Source organism: Cygnus atratus, chromosome 4, assembly GCF_013377495.2.
Source record: "Cygnus atratus isolate AKBS03 ecotype Queensland, Australia chromosome 4, CAtr_DNAZoo_HiC_assembly, whole genome shotgun sequence".
Taxonomy (NCBI): Eukaryota; Metazoa; Chordata; class Aves; order Anseriformes; family Anatidae; genus Cygnus; species Cygnus atratus.
In genome coordinates, this window is record NC_066365.1 from 29,800,658 (window position 1) to 29,827,203 (window position 26,546).

A 26,546-nucleotide genomic window follows, 5' to 3' on the forward strand; every position below is an offset into this window, starting at 1 on the left:
TCATAGAATAAATTGAATTTCAAGACACTTAGATATTAATTAGAAGCATAGGAGGTGATTTCTTGTAAAGAAACAGAATTTCAGTAATGAAATAATGCTATTAACATTTTTAATAAATAATAATGCTCCTATTAACATAATTTAATAAACTGGCATAGTCAACTTTAGCTCACAGTGTCTAATCTCACCTGCCACTTAGCTGTATCCTGTCAGCAAGCTTGGATAACTGATCAGGAAGCCTCCTTTGTTTGATTACACCCTCAGGTGTGACAGAGACTTCACATAGTGAATATGCATCAGGGGTTGCAGTGAGAGCAAATTCCCTGATGGCCTGGATGACCACTTCTTTTGCTGTTGTGTCTTTACTGATCATGATGTAGCGACTTTGCTGATCTGCCTTGAAAACCCTCAGAACTTGATCTGGTAAGTCTGAAAAACAATTACATACAAGGTATGCAATTCAGTAATGCAGAAAAAAATTAACAGTATAAGAACAGGCAAAAATATTGGTCACATTGAATCAAATTATAAATTATTACTCTTTATTTCAGTATCACTGTTTCACCTCTCCCATTCTAATGGAATACTTTGTTGTTGTTGTTGTCTGTGTGTTGTTTTGAAATGAAAGACTAGTTCTATAAGCTACCAGGATAAGAAGAAGAAATTAGGCTACCAGTGGAACAAACTATGAAAATATGTAAACATTTGCAAAGTATGGACAGATAAGCTAATATGCAGCCCAATTTTCACAGGTGTTCAGTGCTGGTAAGTTTCATTCAAGCCTGAGAAAAATCAAGGACAATCACAACACTACCCTGTGCACTGACATATGATCAAATTAAGTGACAGGAGTGTCAGTCTTCTTAAGGATGCTTTTAAGACACTTAGCTACAAGTCTGACACTCAGCTCCAGTGCCACACACAAAGAGAAGAAATTACCGATACAAATAGCTGGAAGACGTGGGTGTAATGGCCAGCTGTATACATAAATAAGCTGCAGTAGCATTAATGCATCCAAGTATTTAACTACCAAAATAGACAATCCTTGATATATTTAACTGATAATATTAAATGTAATAGATTGTTTTAGTTCTTAATTACTACAATATTGGCACAGAGAGCAAGCTTTCGGAGATAGAAAAATTTTCTAAATATTTGAGTTCCAAATAATGTTTCAAATGTTTGATAACAAACCCTACAGTGAACACCTACAAGGCAGCTGTTTTTTTAGGAAACCTAGAAAATTATCAGCCTAACAGCAAATGTTGTATTTGCTATCTCCATAATCTTGTTAATGGTTTGAAGTCTAGATGCATTATCAACTGAAGTTTCTTGATTATCATGGTATTATAAAGAGAAAACAAAGAGCTAAAATTGTACTGCTGTCCACCAGTGGACTTCGGTTTATTTTTAAAACTTTTAACTGACAAGATAAAGTACTTTCTATTTATTTATTTTAATTTCTTCCCTTTATTACGAATAACCTTTTCTTGGTTTTGGCATAATATCTGGTCATCTGTTCTTTCTTTGATTAACATTTATTTATAAAGATCATAGAGGTCATATGAACAAATAAATAGAAAACAATAGAAAGCCTTCTGAATCTACAGCCAGAAGTGATAATTATTTTTAAAGATACTGAAAAAAATAACAGCTGCTAGATGAAAACATTCACTTTGATACAACCACAATCTTATTTGACAGCTTATGATAAAGAGACCTGAATGTGCATAACATGTGCGGTAACATGTTTAAGTTACTACAAAAAGATCTATTCAGGAACAGAAATCTTGTGACAAAAGACGCAAAAATGTCATCCCTCTACTGCTCCATGTCTTCAACATCATCATTTGGAAAGCAGTAAGATAAATCTCTCTCACATGACTTGGCTTACATGCCACAAGGGCCACTTATGCTTAAACATTTCAGTTTACAAATTACATTACGCCCATAACTTTTAAGCTCACATGAGTATGTTTGCAACTTGAGAAGCACTAACATTCAAGCACATTAAAACTGAGTGATTATATTATAATTTACACACAGCATGCATCAGTGTAGGCCAATGTTTAGCCATTTCCAAGTACTTGAGTCAAATCTATAAATACTTTTTTTTTTTAAAACCAATTTTGATTACCTGAAGAAGAATACAGAGTAGAGCCTGAAATCATTTCTACATTTTTTGACATTGTGGGAAAGGCAGATGCCAAAGATGCAGCCATTCGAAGAAGCTACTAAAAAGAGCATGCTCTCTAGATCCTGTTGAGTCTTGCCATTACAGAAATACTTGCCACTCAAAGGAATGATGTAAAGATGGGAAAGTTCTGTACACAATACTAAGGTGGGAACTCACTTAATACTCACAAGCAGCAAGTATTTTGTGCAAAGAGAAAATAACTTCAGTGATCCAGCAGAGCAGGTTAATATGAAGAAATGTAGAGAAAAACAGAGTACCATCATCCTTCTACTGTATATTACCATCAAATTTCTCAGGATGCAAACCTATCAGAGCTGGTAGCAAAAGCACTACACAGAATACAGAGAAGTTTACAAGCAATAGAAATTACTACAGACATAGCAATGTCAGCAAGTTATTCAGTACAACAGTTTTTTTAAATAAATCAGCACTTGAAGAGAATTGTAATCATCCACTTCACTCCTTTTCAAAAAAGGAAACTGGAACGAAGAGAGCAATGTTTTATGATAGGAATCTAGTCACTTACATAGCTCGTATGGGGTGAAAAAAGTAACAATGACTGACAGCTCATCATTACTATATTATTTTGACTTCCAATCAAACAGAGAAGAGAAATCAAAGTGTTATTGACTGTTTGAACATTAAAAAATAAACCTTTACAAGTATATTCAAAAAAGCCTGTGCAAATCAGAAGAGAAACTAAAATGACTCCTTGCAGATTTCAAGCTAAAAAAAAGTGTTCTTATTTCCTCCTCAAAGACTATCCTTCTAAAACAACAAGTTGTTTTATTCTCTGTCCCGAGGGATATCCCCCAAAGCCTCAAACGATGGCCACTCTACTACTATTCTCCTTCTTCTCCAGTGCATTCAGTTTAGCACAAGCTGCCTCCATCTGCAGCTTTAATTTATGCTAACATAATAAAAGAAATTAAAATTGTAGGCTTTAATTTTTTTCTCTGTCTTTAAGCATACAGTGGTATAATTCAACTCTTGCAACCATCCCTAAAGCCCTTAAGGTATATGTTTTTGATTGCATACTCCTCTTTCCCCACCCCCCGGCTTCCCAGCCAGGAAAAAAATATTACACTTACAAAGTCCTTTAAAAATATTCAGTGCATGGACATGTGTGTGTGTTTTAAGAAAAAAGCAGTAATTACTTACTATATTTTCTATAAACAATGCAAAAGCTGCTGTAATAAGTGAAGCAGGGGCATTACATCATTTTCTATCTTGCTTCCCCAAAGCAAAAGCCAAACACTAAAACATCATTTATTTATTAAAATTCTCTGAACTCCATCTGCAACTGAAGGATATTCAGAACTGCAATGGCTTTTCTTCTTGATAAATCGGATTTGCTTGAATCCTGAGAAAACACTCCCCATAGCTCTGGTAGTGAGCCATTTGCTGTATTCAGCACATCATGAGAAGGTCCAGTCTAGGTAAGTGGCAAGCTGGAGAATTGACTTTCCACCCATTTATAGATAAAGTGCTGACTAAATAGTCACACACTTACTGAAATATCTTCAATGTTGGAAACTAGTTGTGAGATTAAAAATATATAACAATCTTCCCACTCTCCCAGAAGCAACCTTAGACACCGGGACAAAACAAAAATGAAACAAAAACCACACACCACTTTCTTGTAGTCTTCTTCTCTAGTGCTCCCCCCAAATGAGATGAAGCGATGATCAGTATTGCAGTTTCAAGAGTGAAAACTGTACCAACTCGGATGGTAAGTAAACTGATATTTAAGCGCTGTCATTTTAGGTAAGGTTTGAAATCCCTCAGACTTCGGAAGGCACTGAATTGTTGGTTCTGTTTTTGAGAAATACTCCTAAGTATTAGACTAAAACTACCAAGTGTCTGCACAGCTATCGTCACTAGATCCTTCTCCAGCAGCTACCTTTTAACAACAAAAATTTGGATACCTGACACAGAGAAGGTTTCATATTAAGAACCTTCCTGCAGGCAGATTAAAAGCCCAAATCCCTCCCCCTCCAGGATATCCAGCTAAACGCTTCTGATATGATAAAGCTCTCAAGGTTCTCATTCTCCCCCTTTTTCACTCTCACTCCTCTCCCAACCAATACTTTGTTCCTCTCTGCTAAATACTGTGGTTGATTTTTTGTTTTGTTGTTGTTTGTTTTTCAGTATTTCAGAATGGATTTTAAATCACTTTATATATAAAGCATTCAGCATATAGCTCTAGACTCTTCTAGAGCAGGGGAAGGGCAACTAAAAGGCAACTTGAAAACGCTGTCCTTTACAGATGTAGTACAAGATTATATAAGAAGTTAAGAAGCCTGTTCAGAAAAAGACTGAAACAAACAACGTGTCCAATGTCCTTTCAATTTAATCTAAGCTTATGATCTCCCATGTTGTTTGAAAATACTGCAGTCTTTGTAAAAACTGTTCTATCAGGGCAGACTATAAAATACAAAGCAAAAAAAAAATTTCACTGGCCAAGAGTAAGACAGTAAGAGGCATTCTGTATACAACATACTTCAAGAACATTCATCGATACGCATCTGGGTAAAGCGTATTGGAGCAAGGTAACAAATCCTAATTCATACACGGGTAATCTGTGGGTGACTGCACAGTTAATAAAAACTTCATATATACTTCAAGTTCTGGAAACCCAAGAAAAATAAATTAATTTTTAAAAAAATGTAAATTCTATGATGTAGAACAGCCCCTCACCTGGAGTTGTATTGAAGTCCAAGATGCGGTGGTGGGACTGCAGTAGATCAGGGTTACTGGATGACAGGGTTCCACTGACAGGTAAAGCAGGAGGAATGTGCTTCGTTTGCCTCAGTCCTACAATGCTGTCATCCTGAGACTGGCCAATTCCAATGTCACTGCATCCAGAAAGAAAGAAAATCAGCACTTACAAACATTCAGAGCTTGGGCTATAGTAGTGGCACGTGGGGGTTTCTATAATACATTTTCCACGCTTTGAGGAATTGCTGTTTAGAAGTTAATATTCTGCAGACAGCAGTGCTTGCTGTCTAGATTTGTCAACAGCACCCAAATGTCCACTCACCTTGATCAGACCTGCCTGCTCACACTGACAGCAGATGCTCATGCTCACCACTAAGCTCTAAGGAGCTGCTACACTTGTCATATTTTCATTATTTTTATCACAAGGGCCAAGATCTTTATTCAAAAGATGCATCATCATTCCTGCATCACCCCAACTTTGACTAGTACTGCTGTCCCCTCAAAGCCACTGACAACAACTGAATCTCACAGATCTTCCACCCCATCACAGATAGGATTTGCAACTGTATTTCGCGAGTTTCTGTAACCATAGAGCAGCCTAAGATCTCTCAACAGACAGATAATGGAGGATTGTTGAGCTCATCCATTTCAGCCTTCCTACCCTGTATCACCTTCTCAGAGTTCCTCTTCACTAAATGTAACTGAAATGACACCAGCTGACTTGGAAGGCTACAGTACATATCCACAGTTGGGTGCTACTGGTATTCCCTCCAAAGTGCCTAACAGGTGCAAATAAAGAATTCTGTGATAAAGGTGAACGATTTTGTCTATTAAATTGTGAAAGGCAGAGTCTCAAAGGTCAGTAGTGCTAGATGGATCAGAGACAGAGCTATCATCCTACTATAGCAGGAATTAATCTGCTTATTGCTTGGAAGCTCATAATCAGCAAGTGAAGGAGAGTGACTGCTATAGGACACTGAGGAGCTAGGTGTTGAACTTTTCTATAAATTCAAACATCGTGTTTTAAATTTTAAAAAAGTAATGTTTCTAAAGTTCTTAGCTTCCCCCTAAGTGTCCATATACTTAACTGGAAAGTAGCTACTCAGTTTACTCTATTTTTAAAATTTAGAACTCACTCTGACTCTGATTTCAAGTTAAGCAAACCAGAAATTAACCCCAAAAATTTCAGCACTAGAAGACTCCACACCCCATGAAGATATTTTGCCTAGTGACGAGGACAGTCTAATTTATTTTGTGGGTCAAAGGAAATTGCTTTTTTTAAAGAAAAGAAAAGGCATTTCTGTTACTTTCTGCATACACTTGCCATGCAGGGAGATAGCATGAAGAAATTACTTTCCTGCTGAATAACGATGTGATAGAAAGGATAGCAAAATAGCAAGTGTCCAATTGCTTCAATATAAAGCATGCTTTGCATCCCACTGAAGGGCTTCAAATAGAGAGGAGAGAGAGGGGCGCTCTCTTCGTCTGGGATGCTCCACTCCGGGCCAGGCAGAGCGCTGCTACAGCTGGAGGTGGGAGCCACGTTTAATCCTTATTTGAAGCAAAAACCTTCTGAATCTGAAGAGGCAACAAGTACAGAAGCCAAGGAGCTTATGCAGTGGCTGCAGCCAGAGGCACACTTCAAGAGATGCCTCAGAGCTGGCAGACAGAAGATTTCACAGTAGCTCCAGAGGAAATGGTGCTATTTGCTCAACTTTGAGAGTTTCTTGACGTTATCAGACTAAAAAGCAAGACTGAAGGAAGGCATTATCTCCTGCTCAGAATTTGTCTTTGTCACTACTTTAAGATCTCATGAAGCTGACAAACTCTAAGAGTTAACTCACTAGCTTAATTCTTTTTTTTTTTTTTTTTAAGATATGTTCTAGAGACACTGAGACACCTGCAACATTCACCTTCAAGAAACGGTGGACAGTTTCACCTCATAAGCTGGCCAGCTGACTCATGAAGTCTTTAAATACCTACTTTAATAAGTAAATCAGCTTTTCCATCCCACTTGATTTTTTTTTTTTTTTTTTGAAGATGTGAGAATAGGTAAAGTCCTTTAATAATGAATGGTATTGCATGTATGAGGAAGAATGAGACAGAAGTTTCTACAGAACAGGAAGAAAAGCACAAATAGGCAAATCTACAGCTACACATCTCTATGCAGAAACTGTGCAGACAAACAACTGAACGTCAACAAGCTTTGCAGACAAACTGCTATATATAAAACGCACGAAGTAAAGCTAGCGAAAGGAAAATAAAATAGGTCAAGTGTACTGTTTTTCTAACTCTTACCCAAAGAGGTCCCTGAACAGAAAAAGTGCACAAAAATGAAAGGAATCAAAGAAAAAAGTGAAACCAACACGAGAATTTTATGCAAAAGCTATGAAAAATGGTGAACAATGCAAAAATCACATCCAAGACGATGCATGGCTCATCACAGGAACAAACATACAAGACCCGTGAAATAAAAAGAAAGTTGTAAAGACAAACAGCATAAAATGAGGATTTACAGATTCTCCTCTACTAAAATCCATCTGCATCAATTTGAGAAAGATTCATTACTTGTATATAATCGTTTACACTCCTTTAACCTTTACGTCAGTAGCATCCTATTTATTCTGTTGCTAATAAGTTTCAGAAGCGTATTAATTTTTTGAGTGGAAATACCTAATAAACTTTTTTTTTTAATGATAGCAGGAAAAAATCCTAGATTTTCAGTATAGGTATCTTTTTCATGAGTTTACGTAATACAGATGTTCCCCAATGGTATGCCGAAAAGGAAAATACAAGAGAAAATACTTATTACACATCAGCTACCCTCTACAATTCATTGCCATTTTCATGTTCCTCCCATTGATGCCATCTGTCTTGGACAAGAACCAGATTCCCATAAAACCATATAAAGCTCATTGTTTCTGAGTTCCTCATTAGAATTCCATTTCTAAAAGGTGTTCATAGAATAAAAGGTATCAGAAACCAGATTTAGCTTTGTTCTGTCAGAGAACCCAAGTTAGAATTTTAACCTCAGTCTCCTTTACAGCATCATGCATACATTCTTATAGACCACTGGAATGTGTATAGATTGGATTTACTACTTCTACCAGCAATTTGCAAGCAAAACTGCTTACGGAGTTAGTATGAAATTAACTGCCCAGGATGCTTCCAGTTAATAGTTATCTTAAAAGAAAACACAAACCAACAAGAAGTATTTATGCCATTGCTGTATAAGAATTAAATATATTCCTATTGATGTCACAAATTGCATTGTTAGCAGCCTATGGTCACTCAAATATTCAGACTAGCATTTTCCAGTATATTTTAGAAGATACAAAAGTGTTTTGTAATAATTAAAGAATTAACAATTCTTTAACAAAATAAATTTTTGTTTTCTAACAAAAATAATTAAAGAATCGCAACAAATTTTAGGTATCATAAGAAGTTTTTAAAAACATAACACGATGCAAGTATTTAAGAAAAAAACACTCACTTGTATGGTTTCTGAGGCAGAATGCTGATTCGAGTCTTGTCAAGTATCTTCTTTAATTTATTTCTTCCCCCAACTGTGTTGGCTTTACTTTTCTTATTTACTTTTTCTAGTCCTATTACCTGCTCCACATCAACAGCAAGGTCTGGGATAGAATAACGGCTCGCCTTTTTAATATCACCAATTTTAGGCAAGTGGGGAGCACCATTTCTTTTTTCCTCAGACAACCGTGTTAAAAGTTCTTTAAAAACTGCACAAGAGAAAAGAGTAGAAAGAAGAAAAAAATGTAAAAAAGACTGTGCACCTGACCAGTGTAATATCAATTGTTAGAAAAAAATGTTTAGCACATTCTGTTAATTCACGTATTAACTGAATTTAGAGATAAGACTAAATTTTATTTTTTTAAAAAAGGACACTACTTTTCTGTAATAATCAGGAAATTGGCCCAGCTTGGAAAAGAAATACACTAGATGACCACATGGTTGCTTGGATGGTGTCAGCAGAAGGAATTTGATTTTTCAGTCTAAGGACATAGACTTCTGCAGACTAGTAGCATGCATTAAAGAGTACACTAGACAAAAATGACATAAGAAAATTAATCACTGTAAAGCAAAGATTTAAACTGATGGCCAGCAATGAAAGCTCACAGACAGGCAACAGTTAGCAACGGGATCAAAAGTCAGAAATCAGAACGGAAACTAACAAAGTCATAAAACAAACAAACAAAAAATGAGAAACTATGAGAATACTTAAGAGACATCTTGGACATTTGATATGGCTGTTGTGTCCACCTGCCATATGTACAAGAAAACTTGAAGTCTTAGAAGGCCAACAGACTGGGTATAGCAAAATTCTAACCTCAAAAGGCTGAGCTTATTACCGCTCCCAGTTGTCTCCCACAGCTCTCTAACAAAGAGTCATCTATGAGGCAGGCACAACTGATGAATTTGTTAATCAGTTCTTCTACAACTTTGCATTTCACAAAAGTGACAATATATTTAAATACAAACAAAACCAATCTGGTGATCAAGTCAGACATTCGGAGAAAGAGAAAAGGTATTCATAGATAAATGGGGAAAATTATCTGATGATTTGGTTTGTAATGATGAATGTACTTCTCAAAGATAATGAACCTGTGCTAGGACAGACTACAAGATTAATAGTGGAGGCCACATAAAAGGTATGCACAAATGCCTCCTGAATTTCAGGAAGCAACAAGAAAGGGTTTTTTTTGAATGTTTCTAAACAAAACAAGGCCACTGCTATGGGTCTAGTAGAGAACATACCAAGAAGTAGTGATACGTGTACTATCTTGTGTGTTGGATGTTGAGGTAAGGAAGAACTTAATTATTTGCACATCTTTGTAAAGAATAACTTGTTTGTACAGAAATAGTACAATGTGTTTTTGAAGAAATGAGAGAATGATTTTCATTTTAGGAGGAAGAGAAGCCCTCTGTATTCTCAACAGCTCCCTCCTTATTATAAGTGGAAAACCACCATAAAACAGGGACGCATATTAAGACAGGGAAGGAGTAATAAAAAAGAAAGAATAATCAACTCAGGGATAAGGTTGGGGATACTAGGGGTTTTGAGAAGATAAGCTAAGAAATAAAATGAATGTCAGCCAGCTGGCACTTACTGAATAAGTCTATGTTAAATATACAAAAGCAATTTGCTTTGAAAACAAAACAAAACAAAAAGAAAAATCATTGTTTCTTTGGTATTCTCTATGAAACTGATGATTAAAAATACAGAATTATAGAAAAAGTGAGAACAATGGCGAGCGGCTTAGAATGAGTATTCAGGGCAAGGCTTTTACTCATATATATGTATTCTTTTTGTCCTTAACAATCATCCATTCCTCCAGAAGTACACAACAAATTACTAAGAGACCTTAAAAGCCAAAAATAATGGAGAGTTAAAGAAGAGCAAAGGAGAAACAATAACAATACTGTACAGAAAAGGAGTTTGGGGGCTAGCGAGAAATTAAATATAGGTGGGAAGATGCTGTTAAGAAATAGGAAACTGGTTTGGGGATTTGTTGATAAGGAATATTGCATGCAATGCACAGGAAGTAACTGTTCTGTTCTGATACTCTACTGTGATTTTGGTATTTGGAGCAGAGCAACAAGATTAAAAACCGAGAAAGCACAATTTATGAAGAAATCATGTTTAGCTTTAGACTAAAGCAACACGTGATACTAAAAAAAATGAGTTACAAAGAACACATACATAGAGAAACAAGTACGTAACTGCTAAACAAGCACATACAGATGAAACATTAGAATCTTTACTGCACAGGAAAAAAATCCCCAGGAAATAGATTTGACAAATGTCTTTTGGAGATAACCTAAGCATATTTAACCATCAATTAATTCAGTGACATCCTGTGGAAATATTCTGTCCTACTTATTTGCAACGAAGACCTCATCCTGAAAGAGGTATTTCGGGAACATATCACAAAATTATGTTAATAATCCAAGTGTCCAGTGGTAAAAATAAATAAAACAAACGAATTGTTTATTTCTTATGATGGTAACTGAGGTCCTGAGCTGCTTAAAGACTCCTTCATGACTTCGTAAGTACTTGTAAGAGAGAGAGAAAAGATTCGGAGGGTAGTGAGATTATCATCACCTAGCTGGTAAGAAAGTTTTTATTAACCTTGTTACACTCACAAGGCACAGACTGAAAAAGTATGAGCATACGCCGTTGACACATTAAAATCACCAAACAACTGAACTTCCAAAAAAGGCTTCTTTCTTGAGGAAGGACTGTTACACATATGGACACGTTTTATAACTTAAAGCTAAATGGTCACTGCAGTTCCTCTTAATCCAAAAATATGCACTTGTGAGAGTCGTGACTTCATATAGGATGTTATTTGAAATTTTTTCTCTACAATTTTGAACTCTGACTCTTTAGAAGCTGCAAACCTCCTTTTCCTATTCTTTCCACCTCAGAAGTATTTCAAACAATCATTTTAAGTCATTTTCAAATGTTTTATGTACAAAATTAAAAATTCCATCTAAATTAGAACACAAGTTAGAACGAAGTGCACACAAACTTACCAAATAAATTGGTTTTCACAGTGATAGACAGATGAGTGTTATTTCTAAGGATTTCCATGGCTTTTGACAGCTGAATGTTTTCAAAGTTTTGACCATTCACTTCCAGTATCTAAAAATAAAAAGAGGTAGTTATTTTTATTTAGTGAAGAGAAAGGGGGGAAAAAAGGGGAAAAATAAAACATTTTAAAATTACATACCTGGTCTCCACGTTTCAAGCCTGCTTCTGTAGCTTTGCTACCAAAATCGACACTGTCAACAAAGATGCCAAATCCCTTTTCTGACCCTCCCAGCAAGATAAAAGGCAAAGGGGCTTCTCGAGATGGCTTTGTTAAGGTTATCAATCTTCGTTTCGCTTTAGCAGCACAAGCGATATTTAACAGCCTCAAATGTCCACCCATTTTCTATAAAAAAAAAAAGGAGAAGCATAATGAGTTATATGTAATAGACTGACTGCTCCCCACTATCTAAAATTGTCAGAAAAAAATCATTCTTACCTCCCTCTCCAAATTGTTCTCAAATTCTTCCAGAAATCGAGTCATAGCAGGATCTCCTTCAAAATCATTGAAGTGATTGTTCACCCACAACAATACTACCCGTGTAACCTGAAAATTAATCAATAATTTAAGCATTTCCCAAGAAAGCCCAGATCAACACTATTGCTAAGTCCTTTAAAAATACTGCTGCTTAAAGCTTCTCTAAGCTTCCATCAGGATCCTAAATACTATATACCCAAACTTCACTGTTATGCAACCATTTACCATGAGGAGAGAATGAAGAATAAAAATTGCTTAAGGGTTGTATTTCATATAGATTACTAAAAGTTAGAAAATTAACACTGGCTGTACCAAAGTTGTTTGAGCAGGGAATAGAGCGCACACAGATATGAGGCACTGAATTAGATCAATTTCTGATTTGTAACAACAATTTCCTGTCCACATACATTTCCAAATCTCCTTAATTCTTCAAGCACATGATTACAAAGCTTCCTTTTTTTTTTTTTTATTGGCTCTTGAAACTCACAGTAGTTGAGATAAGCCACCATTAACTTCATTAGGCATTTGCCTGTGTAAAAGAGTTATTGTATGTTTACAGAGGCAGGAAAAAGGAGCTATTGTGAGAAGCAGGAAAGAGGTCTTAACAGCAAATACATGTAATTCTCTTCCTTACATTCAATCTTTTGGTTTACACCTCCTCCCTTCTCTTCACCCCCTAGCTCCCCCATTCAACTATGATTATCAAGTTCAGAAGAATGTTAGCTAGTATTTTACAGTTTGTTAGGGAGGAAAAAAAAAATCTATCAATTAATATTCTACTATCAATTAACATTCCTGAACAGTAAAGCCACAAAACAAGAGCCTTTCTTTTTTATTTATTTATTTATTTATATATACTCCCACTGAAATTTGATCTTTAGATGTGATTTGACCTGGGACATCAGCAGCACTTGTCCTGACAAAATAGAATATTTTTGACCTTTAGAATTAAGATTGATTCACGCAATTTTCAAAAAGCTCCTTAACCAAAAATGGTGGTTCCAGTCAATGTTCTCAAAAATACAGCTATATTTCTTCTGCTGGGGAACCAAGTCAATAGGGAAAAAAACTGAACATTTCAAGAACTGGAGCTTAGAACAGAATCTCATATAAATTTTAATCACACAGCTAGCCACTGTCAGTTCTTGGCCTCTGCACAAAACCTAAACCTCTTATGCTAAAGATCCGTGACAAAGCATCCAAAAGCAAATTCTGCTACCCTCATGGGAGCTGTATGCTTTATTGTGTTTATGCAGTTTCCAAGCGGGTTCCCTTTCGTGCTGAAAAACAAATGAATTCAGAAGAATTGCTGAAATTCACGACCAATCTAATCAACTACTATAGAAGTCCTAGAGAGATTAGATTTCTAAAAGGAGATAACAGCATAGTTTCTGCACTACAGCTCCCAGCCACAGGGAAGTAGGCTAGGGGTAGCACTTCTGGCATATTTGAGACATTTTCATCTTTAAAACTGAAGATGAACTTCCTTTCTGTTAAACATCTGTGTTGAAAATGAAAAAAATGAGGATCACATTGGAAGACCCAGATGATGTCTAATGAAATTTGGGACAACTACAATTTTTAGCAAAATGGGAACTTGCAAGCCATACCACATCATATATTTTAAAATACTTCAGTATCAATGCTGCTTTCAAAGTAGGGACTTCTTGCTGCACCCAGCAGACACTGCACTGAAAAGAGTTGAACAGTGACTTCCAGAAGAATGCCACTACTTGTATTTCAACCAGGAGAGCAGCTCTAAAAAATGGTTTAAGTTATGTCAAGCACCCTGGTTGTAGGGAAAATCATAAGCAAGATTAGATCTCAAATGTCCCAGTCTGACTATCACTGGCTACTGATGGTGCTTCATAAGTTTTTCTCACCCCTTTCCCTCTCGTTTGCCAGCCCTTAAGCCAGACAGACAGAATCTTCCCGGTCCTGTGTTCCCCACTTACTTATCTTTGCTCCTCCCAAGGTATTCTAATTCTTGCCTTCCCTGCATGTGAACCAAGCAGCGGTTCTGTCAGGACTGATCAATGACAGAAAGGGTTGGTTGGCTCTTGAGATGGCAGAACAAGAGCTACTCTGTTTCCAGACCTGATACCAGCAACTGTTGTTGCTCATGCTTTTAGAGGCTATGGAGATTATCCATGGCAGGACAAACAAAATAAGTCTAAAGATGGTATTATAGATCTGAAGCTCTAGCAGGTCTGTGCTAAACAATATTAGCTTCAGCTTTCCAGTGTACATAGCAGTCAGATTTTCACAGGAACAGTGAGCATTTCCCTGAAGCAAAGCCTTGCCTCTCTGCCAAACGTAAGGTCCTTTCTCCAACGTGCAGACAAACTAGCATTTCTAGTAGAAAAATACCCAAATGTAAATAAAAGTTGAAAACCAAAATTTTAATATTATTCCCCTAGCTTAAAATTTGGGAAAAAAAAAAACACTTTTTTTTTAAACCAGTGTTTTACATTTGACAAATATATACACTCGAAGTAAAGCATTACAGTGGGAAGCACAGTATAGTCTCAACAGACAGTGTGCTGCTATCAGTGTGCCAAAACTGAATACACAGGGCCTCATTCTTATCTCATGATAGTTTTGACTGGGGAAGGGACTGTTTAATTGTTGTATTGTTATTTCTTTTTTTTTCCCTAACACTGTGTAAGGGTCAATAGATTAGATTCTTAACAGTGGCTCTATTTTACAGTATCTTTATGTAAGGATAAATTATCACCAAATGTTTACCAAGTTGTGTTAATTACTATTATGTATAGACAACAGGACTCAGTTACATGCTCAAATTTCAAGGCACAATAGAACTACATTAAATGATATTAAATAAAAATGCTAATTATTGAAAAAAGCTTTCCCTATACTTACAAGCAACTAAGTTAAGTAGTAATAACACAGCAAGGTAAATTATGGCTAATTTACCTTTCCTGAACAAGTTTGTACTTAAAGTACAATAAGAAGAAATATTTCTGTAGTTTTATCCATGCATTCTGTCACTAAAATTGCGTCTTATTCAGTTGAGTCACTCAAAAAAATTTTATTTTATTCTTAGTAGCTTATATTTTCATGCATATAACAAGCATATAAATTTTAGGGGATTTTAACCTTATCCCTGAGGCTGGGGTCATTGAACCACTCCAACAACTTCTTCCCCACTTCCATTGGGCTAGAAAGAAAGGTCCGATACGTCAACAGGAAGTCTTCTATAAATGTTGGGTCTACCACAGAGTGTTCTTCCACCAAATGCATTGTTAGCCTTTCAGCTGTTCCCTAAATTAAAAAAGAAAAAACACTTAAAAATTAAAATACATTTTCAATAAATGATTTTTTTTTCTTGTATCATACTGAAGAATTACACTAGAAAGAACAATACTGGTATCTACTGACTGATGAGATAAGCAAAGCTTTTGTAATTAAGTTTTACAAAAATCACTTCGTTACTCACGTGCATAACTTTTTAAAGTAGAAAAACTAGAAATTTTTACTTTCAAATACATGTTATCATATATATCTCATCTAATCCTGAGCCTTATTTGCCAAGTTCAGAAGTTTATAGAATACAGACCTTTGCAAGACTCTTCCCCTTTTGCTTTTACCTTGATGACAATGTGGCCTTTTCTTGTTCCAGTGCGATCAAGCTCCCTGTGCTCCTTAACCATCACAATCTCCCCTTCCTCTTCTACCTTCTGCATGTTCTTTTCTACTTGATTGAGGATACGGCAATAATCTTGCTGGGCTATACAAACAAACTGGAAAGAATCATCACGCACCAGTATTAAAAGGTAAAGTCTTCAGGAAACCATTTAGACTTATGATGCAAGCATTCTATTAGTAGAAAAGGTAAAGAAGGTTCTCAACCTGCGGTTGGCCAAATCTGTTATTCCAGCAGTTCAGCTGGAATAAGCAGATGAATACACGGTATTTCCAATACAATCTTGTAATCAGAGGAGCCCAAGATTCATCAGAACAAAATGACTTAGCATTACCAGCCGTTTTTGCTTAGCTGCCTAGATCTCCCTGCTTAATAATATTCCTAGTACCTACACTATCCAAATATAATTAAGACCACCTACTACAACTTGGAAAAAAATACACATACACTATGAATTGCAAATACTTGAGATTAAACTGTCTCCTTAAATTAACTTGGGCCATTAACTGAATGGAAATTAGTGGGTTTTTTTGATTGACAAGCTGCAAAATCATCACGTATGTACTTAGGACAAAGGTACAAGATTCCCAGAGACAGAATTTTCTTCTGCATTCTTCATAATTTATTTACAGAACTTTTCTATTTCCAGCAGCTATTAGTAGCTGAAACAGATCTCCTACTGTTTGGATTTGTTGCAGAACATTATTCTAACAAGATACGATTTATGCACTTACTGGAAGTTAGACTCCATAACACATTTTCACCGATTTCAAAGGGCATCTGATAGAAGCTAATTAGCCATCAGGACCACGAAAAACACTTAATTCACCCAGAGCTTGGCTATTGTCTTCTGGATGGGAAGAAGTAAGCAGCCACCACATATACAGATTAGGCTAGCTGTTTTATGCTATGAGAAGTGCTCCTTTACAACTGACTGTTTGTGTTATAGCAAAGGTCAAAACGTTTTTATTGAAAGGTCAGACTGGCTGAAACTAAAGCATCTTCTACTTTTCATCATGGGACAGATGTATTAGTCTAAGATTCAGTAGCTGAGTCCACTAAGGAAGAACGGCTTTTACCTGCAGAAGTAAGAGAGACTGTAATAGCTAACGGATCTTGAGATCTTACTAAAGGAAACTTTGAAGCAATGGATATATGCAGCAGGCTGCTAGGCCTTAAGTTCTGCAGAAAGCACACAGACAAACCAATCCCATAAACAATCCAAAACAATCCCTATCCGGATGAAGAGAATTCAATTTCCCGGTCTGTAAGTACAAACAGCAGGAACCGTATCTCCCAAGTATTTCATGGGGTTATGCATTACAGATTTTACACATACACTCAGTTTGAAAAAAACTGTCTGGCTATTCAGTTGTATTATTTCTATATGTACATAATTTTGCATGTGTTACAGTTGGACACTCTACCTGGCAGTCATCCACTTTGGTTCTCATCACCCCTTTCATATACTCTTTGTCCATGGTAGGGGAAACGCCAAAACTGTTTCCCATGCACAGTATCTCTGTTCTTCCATCAGGATACGTCACTTCCACAGAGCCATTCAAAATGACTGACCAGGAATCCAGCTACAAATTAAATGTTGCAGGATACATGAAGACAAAATCATTTAACTTTGTAATATCATGCTATACAGATACAATCCCCACTTCTTCCCCCCCCCCCAAAGGAAATGAGTTATTTTTTGGCACCTATTAAAAAAATGTATACACTAGATTTTAAACCGTTGAAATAAATTTCCCAAATCAACTCCAATAGACAGGAAGTATGTATGTTATGAAGATTATCTTCTTTTGCTTTTACTGAATAAGAAATGTTGTGCAAGGGCTTAAACAAAAGCTTTCAAAGGAAGAACAAGATGACACTTAATTTTGACACTTAATTTACCTGCTCAAAGTTACTTTTTTTTTTTTAAAGCAAAAAAAAACAACAGGACCATAACACTGTGGACTCTGGGATGTCTGGTATAACAGGAGAGTCAGAAGTAACTTCTACTGACCTCTTCTCCATCGTTCAGTACAATAGTTCCTGCTCTCTCCACAACTGCAAACACCATTACAGCACAGAGCTCTCTCCTCACTGACATTGTCATGTTGGCAAAAGCAGGCAATTGATGCATGAATTCCAGTAGTTGTTCTGAAGGAGAAAAAGCCCACTGAGTCGTGCATGTCAAAACAACAAAGCACAGCAAAGACAGTTCTTCAGAAAGATGCCTAAGGCTACTTAAGCTAAAACGCAGCACAATCGTTTCTGTATACTAATAAATCTCGTACAGTGGCCTGTTGTAATTACTGGGTATTTTGTAGGCACAGACTGGCTGGTCATACCATCAATAGAAACCCTGCAAAGTAAAAGTCAGCATAATAGAAGAATTGTAATTTAATCGAGAGCTCTGAACACAGCCAATGAAACTATAATTCTCCATCCAGCCAGAGCAATAACTCCATTACAACTACGATAGGCCTATATAAAACACAGTAAGACATTAAGGAGGGAAATTTCTCAAAATTGAGCAACATCTTTGGTAAACCCATCCATTCCATGTCCAGTCTAGGCATGTTAACAACAAAAGAGTTGTCATCTGGTGCATTTACAAAGATCCCCTAGGATGGGCCAGGCAGAATAGGATTACTGTCTTACAGGTGACTACTGCTGTTCTGGCTTCCGTACGTACTGGAGTTGCACTTATACTCAACTATGAGCTTCTCCCATATTTTGATGTTTTATATAGTCCATAGCTACACAGAGCTCATTTGTTCTTAATAGTCATGCTAAGGAATTATGTGCCCTAGAGGTTAGACGTTTTTGCATTTGTTTTCATCAAAACCTACTAGAAATAGTCAATATAACTCAATCTTTTTCCTAAAATTTTATTTATGCAGAATCACAGAATGGTTGAGACTGGAAGGGACCACTGAAGGTCATCATGTTCAACCCTGCTCAAGCAGGGACACCCTAAGCAGGTTGCCCAGGATCACGTCCAGGCGGCTTTTGAAGATCTCCAAGGAGGAGACTCAACAGCCTCTCTGGGCAGTGTTTGCCAGTGCTCCATCACCTGAAGCACAGTTCAGAAGTGTCTCCTGATGTTCAGAGGCAACCTCTTCTGTTTCAGTGTGCACAATGCCTTTTGTCCTGTTGCTTGGTACCACTGAGAAGAGCCTGGCTCCGTTGTCTTTACACCCTCCCTTCAAGTATTTGCACACATGGATGAGATTCCCCTTGAGCCTTCTTTTCTCTAGGCTGAACTGACCCAAATCTCACAGTTTTTACTCATACAAGAGATGCTCCAGTCCCTTCATCTTGTCATAATCAACAAATCATCATTTAGGTATACTTTGATGAACAGAAAAAAGAACAAAAAACAAACAAAACAATCACACACACAAAAAACCACCTGCGACAGTGAAACAGATTAGATTAGAAATGGTAATTATTACAATTCTAATTCTAGCTTTGCTTTCTATGTATTAGTCTGTACATTAACATAGCAAATTAGTTTTAGTATATTTATATTTATGTAAAGGTCTTATGGCTCCACTATTTATTACAAATGTAAAAAACCAACGCAACTTAAAACAAAAAAAATTACTAAGAATCCAGTGATGACACGAACATAAATTTTGTCAAATTTCTAACAATTTCCAGTAAGCAACGATGCTTACTTCATAAACCAGTCTTGATATCAATTAGAAGTTGAATGTTGAAACCTAAAAGGTCAGCACTGATAGCTTTCCACCATATCTTGTGCATTTTCCGGTTCTTTGGCTGTACTCATTCATTGGCCTTTAGAGATCAGCTTACAGAATACACACTAAACTGACCAACTACAAAAGCCAACAACCAAAATAAAACCCCAAGCTCAAAAAATACATTTTTTGGTGAAGGAGAACAAGTTTGATGGCATTTTGCTACTTTGTAATACTTACCAATATCATCATCTGTCCTGTCTATTGGGTCTTTCTCTAAGCAATCTCTAACAATATCTCTACTCATTAAAGGATCGGATGCTCTTTCAATGTCTTCTTCATCATCATCATCCTCAGAATCCACTGCTGTCTCTGGCAACCCACTGAGATCCATATCACCAGCTTCACTTTCTGTAGCCTAAATTAATGCATATAAACAATTAAAAAAATAAGTGTTCAAATGTGTTCTTCACTGCTCTAGATTCCTACTTAATATACAGAAAAATTCTACCTAATCTGTCAAATGAATTTTTGTGTTGCTTTTTTCTTCACATTTTTTTTTTAAACAACAAACCATTTACCAACACCAAAACAACGTTAAACAGGGCTTTTAACATGTTTCAATCAGCCATACATAAACAGGATTCATCATAAATTATTTAATTAGCAGGTCTTGGAGGAATTGTAGGCAGTTTATTCCAATAAATTACTCCTTGAAATAGATCACTTATTTTAAACAAACAGTTAATTTAAAACATATTCTGTTCCCATCCCAACATTACATTTTCAGACATTTATGAATGCAATATTATCTTATGTAGGCAGTCTGGGGAAGTAAGCACTGCGTCAAAATGCTTCAAAAATTTTGTTCTCTCAATAACCTAAAACTGCCTGTTGTTCTTTGTTTTGTTTTAAAAAGATGAAAACATAGTCCACACATAGCCTAAGGTCATTAGGACAGCACCTAAAGGTAAATACATTTTAATGATACTGTTTCAAGACTGAACATTTAGTAAATCCTACAAACACTTGTCTGTCATTGCTGATGAAGTTGCTCTTTCTCAGAACCTGATTTAATGCCACAGCAGCTGCCAAGGCTCAGCTATCACAACCTTTAAGGAAATGCAAGATTTTAATGAAAGTTTTACAACATGGCTTGACAAATCAAGTTTCTCAGATGTTATATGAATGCAAACAATGCAGTCATGTCTACTTTAAAAATCCTGCATGGGACAAACACAGCAACCAAAGCCTGTTTGATCGATCTGACTCCCATAAATTGGTTTAAAAAAATAGGTCACCTTCCAAACACAGAGAAGGTAAGACAAATTATGTTTGTATTTTTATAGAATGATCTTCCCTACTTCTGCCTGACTAGATGTGGCTGACATCTGTTACTTTAATGCCATCATACACAGCCACCTTATGAATGGCAGCATACAGCTAGAGATGGATCAGGTCAGCTAGTAACATTCCTAAACACTTCCCCTACAGCACCACAGAAGCTTTGTAATGGGGTCCTGTTAGCATGAAAAGCATCGTACCAGCACCTACACAATATTCAAATTATTTTCACTTTGTTTTTAAAAGAAAAAAGTGCCAAGCATTTCCTAAACAGGGGAGAGAAGGCTGTTACTGCCACACAAACAAATCACAAAAAATGAATACTGCTAGCAGTATTTTCATTAGTGGTCTTGCTGTGTTTAACATGCATATTCCCTATGATATATTTGAAACAATTTCTCTAACTACTCGTACAAAATAGCTTTCATCAAATGAGACTGGTGGAAAAATTAGTGATGAGTCAGTAGACACATGGCTTATGACACTGTTCTGGCAGAATCATGAGTCTCCAACTGTGACAATTCCAGCGACTGTGTGACTAATTCACCAGTCCCTTCTGCAAACCTTCCTGTTATTAACGAGTGCCCCTCCTACCTGCCCAGCAGAAGCCTTCTCAAAAGCCTGTTGGTAAGCTAAATACACAATTAAACTTAGTCACACAATGCCAACGTAGAAGAGATACTTTGGAACCCAAGAAAATTCCACATACTGTGCAAAAAAAAAAACTGTTTTGTTTAAAAAATTATTTGACTGTCCACTTTTAGTTTATTGCTTTAAGACAGAAGCCCCATCAAAAAAATGACACCATTTAAAAAATAATTCCCACATAAATTAAACGCAATTTTGTGTTGTGTTCAGAAAATACCTTAAACATTGCAGCTAGAAGCTACAAGTATTTCCTGAGGGACAATCACTGTTTACAGAGCTAGTTAGATCTTTTTGGCAACCAATGGCATTGATAGGTACAGGAATAGTTGCTTACTAGTTATCCAAAAAAAAAAAAAAACAAACAACTGCAACACAAACTCAGAATTGAATGCAGTAATCCACAGAGCAGTAGTAACATTTATTAACTTTGGACACCTTTATCTTACAAGAAAAAAAAAATGTATTTCAAGCAACACGCAGTTATTATGCAGAAGTTAGCAAAAGAATATGTAACCTTTCCATGTAGGCAACACACATTTTTAGTAAGAAAGAATAAAGCAACTCATCTGACGAAGACACCTCAGTTTATGAATGCAAAAAGCATTGCACAAGTTTTGCTACATTGTGAAGAATAATTGTATATGCCTTCACATTAGAAATGCACGCTAATTTATCTACAGGAACACTGCAAATGGCTTGGTTCTTTAGGCTTAATAGCATTAAATATGACATGAAGTTTTCAGGGTCCTCTTGCTGACACATTAAACTTCATTCCAACCTACGTCCACTTCTGTACTCCACCATGGGTTAGAAAAATCAAGCACATCTGCACAGGAACCCTTAGTTATGGGAACAATAGCCATGCATTTGTGTAAGACTAAAGGAAAAATCCTGATTAGCTCCTTTGAGGATAGGGGCGTCTTTGTAAGCTTCAGCAGTAGAAAACCCAAAACACAGGATGAAAACCCTACAGGATTTGTCCATGGTCAATTACGAGGCTTAAAGATTTCCAGTGAATGTTTATCAAGGATGAAATACACCTCAGAAATGAGTGCTTTCATAAGCACATGCTGTGTTTGTTTCTTGGGTAATAAGTTAATATTAGGTTTACTTACATGCAATCTTTTTGGATTTATATGTGAAAAGGGCTGGTTGCAGCTTAAACTACAAAACACTGTCTCTCTAAAATCTAAATACCAGTCACAATGAAAATTTTCCTTCACAGTTGAAAAGGTGCCATGAGAAATTTGCTGAAGCTTCAACTGAATCGCGTGACAGCCTAGGATTTTATTTGTCACATTACCAACAAGAAAGTCAGGAGACTGAGTGACATGTTCTTTGAGGTGAAGAGTTAGTTCACATTCACAACCTAAGGAGACCTCCCCATTTTTAAGCAGTGTCTGTAAGACTAATACTGAAGCAATATAAAAATGGTTGCTCCAATTGCTAACTGCCTCCAAGACCAAAATTGCTAAATTTGAGGGGTAACAGCTAATTAAATAAATACAATGAAACAAGTATCAAAAGATGGACAATAAAGGAGCGCTGAGTAAGTTTTTCCTCGGTTAACCATTAGGTCTGATTCTCAAGGGAAAAAAAATCATAATAAAAAAAAAGCAACTATTATTTTCATTTGGTCACATCCTGTCATCGGTGACCAGGGAGCAGAGACCAGAGCTGCAGAGCACAGGGAGGCCACCTCTCGGCCGCCTCCTCTCCAGATGAGAGGACCCAAGTGCCCTCAGCCTCTCCCCACAGGACATGCCCTCCAGCCCTTTCGTCTGCTTTATTGCCCCAATCTGGACGCTTTCAAGGACCTTAACACTTTTTTTATATAGTGGAGCCCAGAATGACACACAGAATTCAAGGTGAGTCTGTACCAATGCTAAATACAGTGGGAGAATCGCCTCTTCTGACCACCTGGCTACACTGTTTAATGCACCCCCAAAGTGGGAAGACCTGGAGAACTGCCTACCAGGATGGCTTTGTTTGGGGTGGTCATTAGTGTTTTCTTTTCTGCACTGGTTTGGGGTGAAAGCTCCCAAATGATCTTGACAACATAGAAGGGGTGGGGGGGAAGGAAAATAAGAGAGAGAGAATTAACCACATTAAAATACTAGGAAATCAGTAGTTAAACAGAATTTTTAAAATACTTTTTCAACACCTTAGGAAACATTTTGAGGAAGAAATACATCCATTCTGAAGACTAAATGTCCCTCTGTGACTAACACCACCACCTAAAAACCACAGAATCTCCAAGTATGCAAGAGAAAAATACTGGAAAAAAAGATTCAAGACACTTCTTGTGCAGATCAGAAATAGGTTCATCTGTGTCTGATGCAGCTCTTCAAGCTAGTAAATAAAACTGCCAAGCTATCTCAAAAAAATCCACCTTTTTAAAGTTATCACTGTGGTTGAAGGGCTATAAAAAAACTGAAAAGGGGAGGTTAAGAATATATATCAGCAAAAATCTTCTGGTTTTATTTCTTAATTTATAAGCTGATATTGATAGAAAACACCAAGAAAACTGGCACTGCACCTTCAGTGAAATCATTCGCAGAAATCCCACTAGTTTGAAAGATTTTCTCCTGTCACTATATAGGCACACTGCACCCAGCTTTTCCACAGAGAGAAATCACAGCTCGGGTTTTGTTTTACATTAGCTTTCAACTCACTGGGTAAAAGGTTACCATATCAATAAATTGCTATCGAATTCAAGCCATGTAACTAATTATAATATGTATCTGTTTGTCATGTAATTATGATAATATATGTTACATTCAATTACAACTATTGCAGACAAATCTCACACAAATTTAAGGTTGTCAGATTATTTTTTTAAACTGTACTGCGAAGAGTGTGAATGCCCATGAAACCTCTAGAAGACGGACCTTTCTTTGAAGAGTTCTCCTATCAGGCCCGTGAGAAAACAAAAGCTGACATCTTGAAAATTTCCCAGCGCTACCCGCATCCTGGGAGGGTCACTGAAAGGATGTTACCCAGTTCCTTTACTGCTGGGAGCGTCTGGGGCAGACACGGGCGGGCACGTAGGGCTGCCAGGAAGCCACCAGTCTGAGGACAGGATAAGGCAAAGAAAGGCTGGCAAAGGAAGGAGCTCAGGCAACACAATGCCTTCCCAAGAGAGGGAGGAGGGATAACAGGCATTCACAGGCTTAAATCTCCCCACTCTCAAACCGGACTCATCAGCTGGTAATAAACATGTCAGGGATAGGAAGCGTTCAGGAGCGTATAGGAAGAGGTATGTAACGGAACATGAGAAGCAACAGTGAACGACTTGCTTTGCCAAGTCAACACAAGGCAGGACCAAAGTATTGTTCTTGGCAGATACCAGCCCGCACGCAAGCTAACACTCAGCATCCCCTTCCTCTCCAGCCCCGTTACACAGTTAGCCAACGGTGAACTTATTTCCTAAAATAAAAGTTCTAACATTAACAACTATATTGATGGGCACCTGACATTTATTTTTAGACTTGGGTGGATAACGACAAAGGATTATTTATTTTATTGTGGTAAATAATTCTTAGCCTAAAAGAAGTTCTTTCATGTGCAACATTTGACAAATTTAGTTACAGCATTAATATTTAAAAGGAAATATTCTCAGCTCAATGCTGAAAGCATCTGAAGATTCAGCTTCATGATTTATTCAAAAAATCTGAAAAGGCCATGAACATATTTTTACTGCAAACAGCTGCTCTTAAGGCTACAGGACTAAAACTTACTAGGATGCATAACATGACATATCATTAACTCTGACATTGACAGTAAAGATCCAGTTAACAGAGTAATTTAAGAAAACTTTTTTTTCTTTAAATCAATCAAAAGGTAAGTTGGCAATCTTTCTGAATCATTCCTTTCCACTTAGACATAATGAACATAAGTCCATTCTACTGAGTGGAAAGATGCCTTTAAATATGGAACAGAATTATAGCAACGATGATACTGAGCTTTGCCTAAGATCTATTAAAATTTAAGCAAAAAATAATGTAGATGACTTGGTTATGGTTTATCATTTTTGAATAAACACTTGGGGGAGAATTAAAAGGCAAATAATTGTGAAAAGACTGACCCAATCTTTTTAAAAAGTATTTCTGATTACTTAATCCCAGACTTGATCCTAGAGTATTCAGATTACTGCTGTTTATCTTGTGGTCACCTTTTTTTTTTTCAGTACTTTAGCCTAACTTAACATTCCTACATTATATTCTTTTACAACTGAAACTGAAGTAAGAAATTAATGGTTTGTGACAATATGAGAAATTATTAAAAATGACAGCACTTGGTACCACAAAGTTAATTTCAAGACTTTAGGATTCCCAACTTTATCTATTCCTACAACTGGATTCATCAATTCAGGTGTGCTTTTGTTTTTTAAATAAAAACTTCAAGTATGTTCTAAAACAAAGCATTCTGCAATAAATGCTTGCAATACTTTATGTCTCTAAGGACACACGTTATTTTAGTAATTACACTGACATTGTGCAGTTACACAGATCTTAATACACCTGTGCCAATAATTCTTTAAATGAGCAATTAGCTGCAAATTAATTGAAGAAAGCAAAGTATTTTTTAAAGCATGTGACACAGTATCCTCTTTTTTTTTAATTAGACAAAAATTAAATTTTAAGTATTAAAGTAAATATATTAAAGTAAATATTCCCCATGTAAATACTTCACAAAAATCACTAACTCTCTCTAAACGCCAACCATACTGTTGATTTCATTACTGAAAAAAAATTACTACAGGAGACATACACCAGATTGGTGACTCAAGAACTATTTCTCTAAAGCTTCCCTATTGTATTTTTAATTTCCCAGGAACTCAGTGATCCTTCTCACAGTTATAAGGGTTTTCTTCCAAAACTTTTACAAGAAGTTTCAGCAACTTATCTAGAGATGAACTGTATGACTATAACCATCTAAATGCCACCTACAAGTGTCTCTCTAGAGGTACTTGGTATTTTTATGCTTAAGGATAAAATCTTTAGAATAAAAGGTATGAAAATCTATAGAAGACAAAGAACAAAGCTGATTTTACCTCTTCTTCACCCTCACAGTATAAACATAAATCCTATCTCAAAGTAATCTTCTCTTCAGAAGAAATTTTGAGAAATATACTTGACTGACATATGCTCTGCCTAAAGTGTTCAGTTACT

The 26,546-nt window shown here is 36.4% G+C and overlaps 1 protein-coding gene across 5 annotated transcripts in view; it reads right to left on the bottom strand.

Moving 5' to 3' along the window:
* Positions 1 to 26,546, bottom strand: part of RAPGEF2 (Rap guanine nucleotide exchange factor 2) — a 183,401-nt gene that overhangs the window by 18,127 nt on the left and 138,728 nt on the right. For all 5 annotated transcript variants that reach the window (XM_035546927.2, XM_035546936.2, XM_035546916.2 and 2 more), the window contains 11 exons: positions 19,621 to 19,798; positions 17,694 to 17,830; positions 17,104 to 17,262; positions 15,621 to 15,773; positions 15,130 to 15,294; positions 11,971 to 12,078; positions 11,674 to 11,877; positions 11,477 to 11,585; positions 8,412 to 8,658; positions 4,898 to 5,055; positions 189 to 429 (listed from right to left, as the gene is read on the bottom strand). In XM_035546927.2, coding sequence (XP_035402820.1) covers positions 189 to 429; positions 4,898 to 5,055; positions 8,412 to 8,658; positions 11,477 to 11,585; positions 11,674 to 11,877; positions 11,971 to 12,078; positions 15,130 to 15,294; positions 15,621 to 15,773; positions 17,104 to 17,262; positions 17,694 to 17,830; positions 19,621 to 19,798 — 1,859 coding nt within the window. The remainder of the gene's footprint in view (positions 1 to 188; positions 430 to 4,897; positions 5,056 to 8,411; positions 8,659 to 11,476; positions 11,586 to 11,673; positions 11,878 to 11,970; positions 12,079 to 15,129; positions 15,295 to 15,620; positions 15,774 to 17,103; positions 17,263 to 17,693; positions 17,831 to 19,620; positions 19,799 to 26,546) is intronic.